This window comes from Chaetodon trifascialis, chromosome 15 (genome assembly GCF_039877785.1).
Source record: "Chaetodon trifascialis isolate fChaTrf1 chromosome 15, fChaTrf1.hap1, whole genome shotgun sequence".
NCBI lineage: Eukaryota > Metazoa > Chordata > Actinopteri > Chaetodontiformes > Chaetodontidae > Chaetodon > Chaetodon trifascialis.
The window spans coordinates 4,317,501-4,328,750 of record NC_092070.1 but is presented as its reverse complement, the minus strand read 5'-3'; the positions used below and the strand labels follow the sequence as shown (position 1 = coordinate 4,328,750).

Sequence of the window (11,250 nt, the reverse complement as noted above, 5' to 3'; positions counted from 1 at the left end):
CTCTCTCTCTCTCTCTCTCTCTCTCTCTCTCTCTCTGTCTCACCCTTTCTGTATTCTGCTGCTGGAGGTGCCGGGGGTGAGCTCAGAGCGCCACCTACTGCAGATATAATTTATTGCACTGATTAAAAAGACATCGAGGAGAGGGAGAAAGAAGACACTCCAAAAAGAGTCTTAGAGGGCTGTTATGACCCCCCGCCCCCCCCCCCCCCCCCCGTGTGTGTGTGTGTGTGTGTGTGTGTGTGTGTAATCACTCATGCCTCTTAATTGACCTTTTCTTAGGCTGAAAATTAGGAGCCAGTGACCATAAACCGTAATACATAACCCGTTAATAATGGAATATTTAAAGCGGCCAATGCTGCCTCCACCTTCACACCTCCACTACTTTTCCATCCACAGTTGGGCCTAGACCTACATGGAGATTATTATTATTTAATATTATTAGTAATAATAACAATAATAATAATAATATAATGTATGCCAAAATCATTAACACTTTTGACGTCACATATATGAACTATTATTTAATGCGCCATAAATGCGGCAAAGGCACATTGCTGTATCATTGCGCACAGCTCTGACAAGATACAGTGATGTAATCAGGGCCGCGTGAATTGTTCTTAAAAACAATTAGATCCCGGTGCCAACAGAAAAAGGACGATCACTTCTCTTTTTTTGTTGAAATATCATTAATAGTGTGATTGTATTTACAGTAATGATCCACCTTAGGGACAAAAGTCTATTTAACCATTAATATTGTATAGTATTCCCTGCTTTGCTGGTGTCACAATCATGCATATTGCAGTATGCATCCTCTCCATCATAGATTTTCTTCACACCCCGACCATACTGTCATAAACACTGTCAGACCTACTACTATGCCCTCTTTCTTTCTTTCTTTCTTTCTTTCTTTCTTTCTTTCTTTCTTTCTTTCTTTCTTTCTTTCTTTCTTTCTTTCTGCCTCTCTGTCTCCCCCTCTTCTTCTCCCTGCAACCTCCCTTCCAGCTGCAGAGGAGGAATGTTAAACCTGATCTGTGACGTCCACACTGGATGGAAATCTAGTGATTTATGATTTGTTGATTCCCGGGTTGGGATGCATTTCAGCCCTGTGTGTGTGTGTGTGTGTGTGTGTGTGTGTGTGTGTGTGTGTGTGTGTGTGTGTGTGTGTGTGTGTGTGTGTGTGTGTGTGTGTGTGTGTGTGTGTAGTAGGCCCCAGCAAAGGGTGGGCACATTGCATTGTAACTCTGACACACACATGTACAGAACATGCACATGCGCTAGGACATGGGACAGATGAAGAATTCCAGATTCTTGCGTGTGCAGTGATACAAATGAATGCACTCTGCGAGGGAGTGCATGTGTACAAATGTCCTCCTGCATGTGTGTGCAGTTTCAGGCCACAGTTCAGACACTCAGCTGGTCTCACACTGAGCGTACGCAAAAGAAACCAGCAGTAGGAATGGAAATCATCTTGAATATTCCAAAGTAACCAGGCAGAATAAAATAACTGCAACAGGCAGCAGCAGGGGGCTAAGATGTACAAAACAGATATCAGATTTATTATTTTGCCCACTAGACTTTTGATATCAGCACTAAATCAGCCAACTTCTGGCCTGAGCAGCTAAAAAGCACAGACCCCAAAGTGTGCCAGGAATGGCCTGTAAGCCGCAGGGACGACGAGGAGGAGCACTGACCCAGTTGGCACACACTTCTGAATATACTCCCCTTGTTATATATATATATAGATTTCCATCATCACACTGAATGGCCTTTTTGGTTCAAACAACTTCCATAGTTTCAGAAAAGAGGGCTGAGTGGCTATGGTTTAATTTGTACAGAATACAACATTTTTAATGCAGAACAATTCATTCTAGTGGTGGAATCTATTTTGTGTTTCCCGCATGTAATATAGCCTGTACGTTTTCTAGGAATGTTTTGTTTGCTCTCTCAAAATAGCTTAATGGCTCTGAGGATGGTCAGGAGTCAGGGTTTGAGTTCCTGTTAGTAGTGCAAGGTGCTCCTTGCTCCCAGACACGCGTTATCAATCTGCTTCTGTTCAGATTGTTCCTGCATAAAATCATCTACTAAAAAGCAGACATTCTTAGAAGTAGTGCACAAATGTGAACACAATCCATCATAATGTATAGAGTATTTAAATCAGCATTTCAGGCAGTGCGCACACGTTAAGATGCTCCAGTTTGGGAGATTTTCAAATATTTACTGGAGTTGAAAAGTAACAGATTTTGTCTTGGGTATGCCAAATGAAACTCAATGCTAGTCAGCTCAGTGTAAGTACAATGAGCACAGTGTTTAAACAGGAGTCAAATTCCTTGCGTGTGCACACATATTAAGCCGATTCTTGATTCTGACTGATTCAAACTCTGACTGAATGAGCTCAGAAAGGCATAGCATTAAACAAAGCTTTTCAAAAGGCCTGAAAACTTATTTGCAGGAGCAAGTGTTTAAATGGAGGATATATAGCATTGACAAAATAAATATCTGTGACATTTGTTGCCAAAAATGTGAAAAAACACGTGCAGTTAGTGTGTGTTGGTTGGGAAATGAGCCCTCTGGGTCAGAGTGAAACCATTTCTAATGTGTTTAACATAGAACATCTGCCAGCACGCAGTTCACCTGACAGCAAACATTCTCGTCGCGGGAATCGAACCACCAACCCTGGCGTAGTCAGAGCTAAAGAAGATCATTATCATCCTCTACATGGCAATAACTTTGCCATGTGATATTCTGCCGAGATCATTTGATGGGGAGTCTAACTCTGTTTTTGTCTGTGGATATTGAATTGAATCTCGTTGCAAAACAACAGTGATTATCAATCACCTTATTGCACTGAATGAGATTATATTAAATCCAAACCTACTGCCTCTCTCACACACAGTGTGCTGAAAATATTTGATTTCCTCAGTGGGGTATTAATTATTTACTGACATCTCATGCCACGTATTACCTTGGCAACAAACCCTGCAACTGAAAGGGCTTTTATTAGCAAACTTTATATACCCTACTGTAACTATATAGTCAGAACAACAAGTGGAATAACATTCAGTGACCTGGAGGTTTCCAGCTGTTTCCAGATGTGAGTTTCTCCAAGAGGCACATGATATAATAATGATTATTTAAACTGCAACTGCTAAACGTATACAAACAAAATATCAATGTGGTAACATCATCATACAACGCTGTCCTTTTTTGGCAACAGGGTATACATTTAGAAAATACACACTGATTAGGACTGCTATAACTGGATGATTTAATATTAGAATAATATTTCATAGAGTATATTTTCTATCAGTGGATTTCATTAATAGAAAGCTTCAATGTGAGATTAAACAGGCCTAATTGGCAGCGGTTCTGTGCCAAGTTATGGCGACTTTTCTGTTTGCTTATCTGTTACTGCTAATGAGGTTATGGAGTCTTTCGTGTTTTAATATGCCAGTAATTAAGTAATTATGATCATTTGCTAGAAATAAGTTGGAAAAAAGCTGCTTTATGTGTGCGTGCATTACTGAAGCCCAAGCCTCTGCTGCAGAGAGATGGAACCCGCGCGCCGGTCACTCAGGGGACAAGCGGAGTTCAAAGGGTCACGAGGACATTGTCCACTTTGTCTGGGTGAAGTGTGTGTGTATATGTGTGACGTGTCTGGCTGGCCGGCTCGAGGACAGGTCAACTTTCTCTCCCTTGGTCTGGTCATCAATTAGTTCAGCCCGCCATCAGCCGCAGCTCGCGCCCCTTGTCACTTCCACTCCGGACCGCCGCGTGCGCTTACTTGGCCCCGGGCTCGGTCTCGCTCGGGCGCCGTAAAAATGTGCGTGCATGTTTCAAATAAGAGGTTAAAGGTTTAGGATTCTTTACGCGCGGGTGTAAGTAGGCCACTAAATCATAAAATAAAACTGTTTGGACTCGTCGGTGTTCACTTTTCATACGGAACTAAAATGTCATTGCGTCAGTGTTTCAAACCGGAAAGTAAGAAAAAGAAAACAGCTGCTGCATACATTTCTTTACATTTTATTGAACATTTCTCATAGGTAGTATACGTACTTACTTGACAAAAACACTAACATAACCAAACAATGTAAAAATCCATAAAATATACACTTTCCTGAACGTTTTAGGTAGTTTAGAGAATAACATCAGTAGGTTAACACCCCTCCCACGCGTCCCCTTTATATCGGAAAAGTAAAACAGCTGGAAAGGTTAAATTACCCCACCCCCACCCGCAATTACATTATTTCCACCGTAAAAGGTGATTTTTTTCCCCCTTGCTTATTTCTATACAGTTTAAATATGAACACAATATGACATACATACACTTCTCAATTAGCTTTTCTTCCGTTGTTGTGTGTGTGATCGTGTTTGCACGTTTAATTGAAGGTAATACACACAACACGTTCAGAAAATCAGAAACGAAAAATGATCTAGGGGGAAACAGCCTGAAGTCGAGTCCTTAAGCTTCAAAACAAGTGCCTGTAAGACAAGAAGTACATCTGACAAAAAGGAAAACTAAGAAAAATAAGAAGCTATGTGGTTTTTGTGGAATGCAACAAAACATAATGTCTTAAGTTTGTCATCGTTGGCTGCTAGATTATTTATTTAATGTATTTTTGAAAACAATTTGAATGCCATAGCCTGCCCGCCACCATTACCTCTCTATTTTGTCTATTTTTATTTCTTGATTTTGATCTTTCCACAGTTACACGGTCTCTTCTCAAGAGTCAAAAGATTGCCCAATTTTCAAACAGCGCAAAGAAGCAAATTCCGTCTATAGACGCAGCTGGATAGATTTTTTTGGGCGACATTAGAGGGATGAAAAATTATCTTCTTCTCCCTCTGACTTCTCAAGTTTCACCCCGGCTCCGGTAAAGAAAAAAAAAAAAGACAGAAAGAAAGAAAAAGGGGAGGTAAAATAAAATGGAGGCTACTTTTCCCAGAGTTTCACACCGGACAAAGGTCTGGCTGAAGTTTGAGACCGGGAGGGGAAGGGATTAACCAGCATGTCTTCTCTTCCATCCTCCTCTTCCTCTATTATGTGTCTTACATCAGTTTATTTCTCCTCTTTCACTCCGTCCCTTTCTCCTCTTCCTCTGCACCGTTCATTGTGGAGGAAGAGGAGGAGGAAGATGAGGAAGAAGAGGAGTTGATCAGCTTGTTCTCCTTCTTCCACTTCATCCTCCGGTTCTGGAACCAGATCTTGATCTGTCGCTCCGTGAGGCAGAGCGCGTGCGCGATCTCGATCCGTCGCCGCCGCGTGAGGTACCGGTTGAAGTGGAACTCCTTCTCCAGCTCGAGCGTCTGGTAGCGCGTGTACGTCTGCCGCCCGCGCCTCCCGGGGCTGCCGAAAGTTCCTGCGAGAGACAGAAAGACAGAGAGAAAGTTATATTTTAACCAGAGTAATAACACACAGTCTGTATGTGGTGACATGGAGAAAGAGTGAGTCACCTTTTGTTGTCCTCACCCCCGTTGTTTAATACAATTTATTCTATTTCCCATGTAGCAACTGGGGATCAATAAAGTTGGAATTGAATCCCTCAGTTAATCAGCCTCCCAGTTTCTAGCGTCACCTCACTTAAATGTTAATCCAGCCAGCCTGATTGGAGAAAGTGACGCTTCTTTTCTCCTTGGTGACGGATGGAATTATTCTGTTGAGTTTATGTGAAACTAAAATAAACTACCATTAAAAACAACAGCCCATCTATTTATTTAACGACAAATATAGCGTTTTAAATGTCATTGCTGGTGAATTGCAGCATTCAGTGGAGAAGAAAGCCACGCGTTGTTCCAGTTTTCGAGCGGGCGCTTATAATAATAACAACATCAATAATAAAAATAATAATATTAATGAGAATATGAGAGTAAAAAGAAGGACAGTATCGGCAACCCCAGTGAGTATTTACTTCAGGGCTCAGGCTCCTTTTATCCTCACTAACAGTTATTTTGGCCCCCGGTGGCAGACAAATGGCCATGTTGTCAGTTTAGCAGCTTCAGGTTCTGTATCGATCTGAAAGGCAGAACATGGATGAAAACCGCACGCTGAGTCAAACCGGATTATAGAGGAGCGCTCCGGGTTTTTGTGCCACTCTGTTCTCTCTCCAGCTGCCATTTACATCTTCAACTGTCATTAAAAGCCCGCGTGCGTTTTATTCCATATGTATTTCTTTGCGGCAGAGCCTGTTTCCACCTCATCTGTCATGACTCGGAGTGTCCTACAGGGTTTGTACAACAGTAGCCCTGCATCATTCACCATTACTCATTATACTCTCAACAGGCCGTTTTTCTCTGTTAAACAAAAGCATTTGTTTTGCAGTGCAGTGGCTCACAAAAATAATTTTATAGGTCACAGTGATTTAATTCACACAACAGTGTAAAACAGGCCAGACTTATTTGGTCAGTCAAATAAATCAAATCGTTGCACCTTGTAGCTGGCCCTTCTCGTCTCACTTTCACTCGGAACTTGGCAGCACTTGCAGGCCTGGTTATGAGTCTTAATATCTAATCTGTTCGGTTATGAATAAACAGCGCATAACACTGTCTGCGGTGCAATGTTAACAATACAGGCTCCATATGAGATAACCAAGCTGAACTTGTGATAATAACAATAGCGGGAGCTGTGATATCATGCTTCCTTTATCGGTAGGTGGATATAAAAACTTTGTAAAATGAAAAGAGCACATTTTCTTCTAATGTGTCAGGTGCAGAAGATGTTTTTTTTTTAATTTAATTTTTCACTTTTTGTGCGTAAAATCAAAATGAGACAAATAGTTGCATAGATAGCTGTCTAGTAGCGAGTGCATGCTTTCAGTTTCCTCTCTGTCTATCTATCTTTCTATCTTTTCCTTGTTTTCACCCACAACACCCTCTGACAGGCTTTTCCTCTCAACTTTCTTTGCCCCCGCTCGGTAGCAGCGTCGGTCAGCAGGTCACATACAGTAACAGGAGCTACAACCCAAACAAACCCGGTTTATGACGGACAATAAAATACCGAGCACATGACTGACTGACAAGCCAACAAACGGCGATCATAAAGCAGCTACTGAAAGAGGAGGAGGAGGAAAGGGAGAAAGGAAAGACAGCAGCGGGGCTGACAGAGGAAACAAACGTCACTTTTATGATGGGGTCATAAAATATGCAAGAAAGAGGGGGAAAGGAAGAAGAAGTCACTCACCGTTGCACGCGTTCATCCGCTGCATCCACGGATAAATTGGGGCTGATGATGGTTGCTTGTCGTCCATCGTTTCACCGAACAGCCCTTTCCCACTCAGCCCCGCGCACTCTGCTTTACGGTGCATGCCGTCCTGGTTCAACGCGAGCTGGTGCTCTTCCAGGCTACACGGGGTCTCCTTGTCCCGGTAGAAGCTCGTGGCAGCCGCCGCAGCCGCCGCTGCCGCAGCCGCCGTGGCATAATCGCAAGCTCCAGTTGCGCTCCCAACACCGACTCCTGCCGTCGCCCGATGCCCGCCGTACGCTCCGTTCGCAGCCTGTTGGTAGTAGGTGGACGCTGGGTACGCTTTGTCCTGGTGCACGCCGCCGCTCGCACCGTACGCGACGGCCGCGGCAGCGGTAACGGCTGCTGCGGGATAGTGCCTGAGGGGGTGGTCGGCGGCGTATCCAGACGAGTAGAGCGGGATCTGACCCAGGAACGACTCCGCCGCCGCCTGCCCGCCTCCACCCGTTCCCGGCAGCGTCACCGGGAAAGAGGAGTTGACAAAATAAGAACTCATCGGGAGAAAGTATACTATAGGACAAGAAGGATGAGAAGAGAGGAAAAGAGAGGAGAGGAGAAGCAGAGGAGAGGGGAGGACAGGAGGGCACGAAACAAACACAACAACAACGCTCGCGCGATGAAGAAGGAGGAGTAGAAGGGGGCTAACGGCTAACGGCTAACGGTTCTCCCTCCCGTCCTCCTTCCTCTGCCTTCCCCTGCCTGCACTTTATGATTTGTTGTGTTTTATAGCCGACAGTCCGACGGGCTGCTGCTATCACTTAGTTTATCGCAGATTGGGAGGAGGGGGGTGAGGAGGGTGAGAGTGAGAGAGGGGAAGGGGTATCTGGGTGGCTGAGTGCCAGTGTGGGACAGAGAGAGAGAGAGAGAGAGAGAGAGAGGAGGGGGAGAACAAGTGTGTGTGTGTGTGTGTGTGTGTGTGTGTGTGTGTGTGTGTGTGTGTGTGTGTGTGTGTGTGTGTGAGAGAGAGAGAGAGAGAGAGAGAGAGAGAGAGAGAAAGAGAGAGAGAGAGAGAGAGAGAGAGAGAGAGAGAGTGGAGAAGACGGGATGGGGTGAGGAGGGGTATAGGGGGGAGGCAGCGACCAGCTGACCTCAGACTGACCAATGGGAAGCCTCCGTGCCTGGCATTCGTTCGCCCACTTTCCTTCGTTGGAGAGAGGAAGAAGAGGAGGAAGAGGATGGGGGCTGGGAACTACCGCGACCCCACTCTCCCCGACCACCTCTCCCCCTTTCCCATTTCCCTTCTTCGATCTCTCTCTCCCTTTCTCTCCTTCTAATTCTCATTCAGTCTCTCTTTCTAATCTCCCTCTGGTTCCCGGTGAGATTGCGCAATCACACCGGAATCCTCCGCGCGTTAAATTGATTCTTCCTCTCCCTGTGTGTCTTCCTCCGTCTGTTGTTGGGCCCATAAAACCAGCAGCTCACACACGCACGGGGTGCGGGCGGGGGGAGGGGGCTGCACCACCAGAGGCAACCGAATAATAAAACATATTCCCGGCGCTTTGCAGATAATACCGTCCGCATTAAAATGAATTTGGCGATCGTAAATCACAACCGGGAGCGCGCACGAATCATGTGTGGTCCCGTGTGTGTGTGTGTGTGTGTGTGTGTGTGTGTGTGTGTGTGTGTGTGTGTGTGTGTGTGTGTGTGTGTGTGTGTGTGAGTTTGCCTATAATATAATGCGGGCTATGCAGGTCTATAATTGAGGTGTTTGTACATTTATAATTGGTATATTTGGATCGGTGGGTAGATTTATGCCCCACACCCGGTCAATGCGTGTGCGTGTGTGTTTGTATGTGTGTCCTCTGCTTACCGCAGGCTTTTCATCGCGCTTATTTTATCCATTGGAGGGGTAATTGATAATGTGGAAAGGATTTTATGCACATAATCTGATATGTGTTACTGTTTAATTGATGAGCGACAGCCCAGGTGAGGCTGCCGCTCTGCCACGTGTTCTCTATACAGATAGTTTCCAGGCTGCGGTGTCTACAGAAAGTTAAAACTGAAGTGTTCCAGTTGTATTCTGCAGGAGTAGATCCGGTTTGAGCAATGTGTGCGATGAATTATTGTTTTCTTCTTCTGTGACACTGATTAGGTTGAAATGCAAAAGGAAAAGAAGAGGGGAAACACTCAAAGTTTCCCATTTTTTTTCCCTTTTTCTTGACACTGATTACAGCCTCGCGCCTGAAACTCTTTCAAAGGGAGCCATATATATTCAAGTGAAATATGTGTCCAAATATCTTATATTTAGCCTAAATGATACATAATACGGCTTTAGGAAAAATAAGAAAATAACGTATTTTTTCATACATTACATCGTATCACTAATGCAACCAGCATTTTTAAAAGGCCTAAATTACTCATGTTTGTTAAATATATAAATCGTATATAAAAAAAGCACAATCCGCATAAAACTAAATCAACTGTTTCTATGTGTGTATCATTGTTATCTGGAAACACATTTTCTAATAATTGAAACACGATGGAAAAAATATGTGAATAATTTAAAAAAATCATAAATATTTAGCATGATGTATTAAATACATACAGCCTATACTAAATCTATATTTAGCTATTTGTCCACACACACACACACACACACACACACACACACACACACACACACACACACACACAGTATATATGTATGTGTATATGATGTATCCTTATACGCATAATTAGTATCTCATTATGATGTCATTGTGGCTACTATATATATATATATATATATATATATATATATATATATATATATATATATATATATATATATATATATATATATATATATATATATATATATATTACTAGTAATAAATGTAACCAAAATGTAAAGAAGCAGAGGAGTTGGCTGAGCGCGCGCGCCCACACACACACACACACACACACACACACACACACACACACACACACACACACACACACACACACACACACACACACACACACAATCTTTCTGGCTTCAACTATTTTGTACTTTCGATTTACACAATCCTGAAAGAACTTCCCATTTTCTACTCTTTCTTCTTTCTTCTGCGGGAAAGAAAGAACGAAAGACAGAGAAAAAAGAAAAAGCTAACTCGGCCTGCTTTTCATTCGCACTTACAAACGGAATATGTGTCGCTGAGGTCGTAAAATAACCCCAGTCATAAATAAGTCTCCCTCTCTGTGTCTTGTCTGTGTACTACAGGCTCTGACTTGTCTGCGTGGCCAAACTGCAGACAGGCCGACAGACAAATAGAGACAAAGACTCTATTTTTACTTTTACTTTACCCTCCCACCCTAGTCCATTCCTCCATGTCTTCTCTCTCTAACACTGTTCAGAACAGGGGGACAGATAATACATTTAATCCTCGACGCTCGCTTTCTGTGCAGGATCACGCAGATAGATGGGGAATCTCTCTTTTTAACTTTCATTTTGACCCCTCTCTCTCTCTCTCTCTCTCTCTCTCTCTCTCTCTCTCTCTCTCTCTCTCTCTCTCTCTCCCTGACAGGACGCTCCGCTTCCTCTCCGCTTTGTGGGAACGGGAAGCAGCAGCATTGTGTTGGAGCTGACTGTGGTTTAATCATTAATGAGCAGTGGGGACAGGACAGGCATGGCCTACAGCCTGGGACACACACAGGACGGTAATGCTATTATTATATATACAGTCCATATGCATTAGCACGTAAGGTCTTAATATGATCGTGGCGATCTACCTGCTCAGCAGCCTGGAGCCTAAATATGACTTTCTGACAAAAGACTGACATATCTAGATTTATCCAGCGTTGCCAACGCGAGTGTATCGACACAGTCAAGAAGTGAGCTCAGTCCGTGTAAAACAACTAGACTGGATTGATATGCCGTTAAAACGTGTTTACCATGTGTTGAATTAAATGGTATCACGCAGCGTAAATTAATGACAGGCCTCAGCAGGAGAGGTTCAAGTGTTTCTAGCAAATGCTCTGCTATGAAGTTTTATAACTCATAAGTATGTCAACGAGTAAGGCTAAAATGTTTTGGATCACGTTAGCCCAAC

At 43.5% G+C, this 11,250-nt stretch overlaps 1 protein-coding gene across 1 annotated transcript; it reads right to left on the bottom strand.

The window, feature by feature from the left end:
• Window positions 1-5,070: 5,070 nt before the first annotated feature.
• On the bottom strand, window positions 5,071-7,730 carry hoxb6a (homeobox B6a). Its single transcript, XM_070981444.1, has 2 exons — window positions 7,175-7,730; window positions 5,071-5,357 (listed from the first exon to the last, which is right to left on the bottom strand). Exons 1-2 carry the CDS (start codon window positions 7,728-7,730, stop codon window positions 5,071-5,073), a joined length of 843 nt encoding a protein of 280 aa, XP_070837545.1.
• Between the last annotated feature and the right edge of the window lie 3,520 nt (window positions 7,731-11,250).

What these genes read in the sequence shown, in the direction of transcription:
- hoxb6a (XM_070981444.1), bottom strand. Translation starts at nt 7,730, where the DNA reads ATGAGTTCTTATTTTGTCAACTCCTCTTTCCCGGTGACGCTGCCGGGA. An exon ending in GCGGATGAACGCGTGCAACG is followed by an intron (nt 5,358 to 7,174) that starts GTGAGTGACTTC and finishes TGTCTCTCGCAG; the next exon opens with GAACTTTCGGCAGCCCCGGG.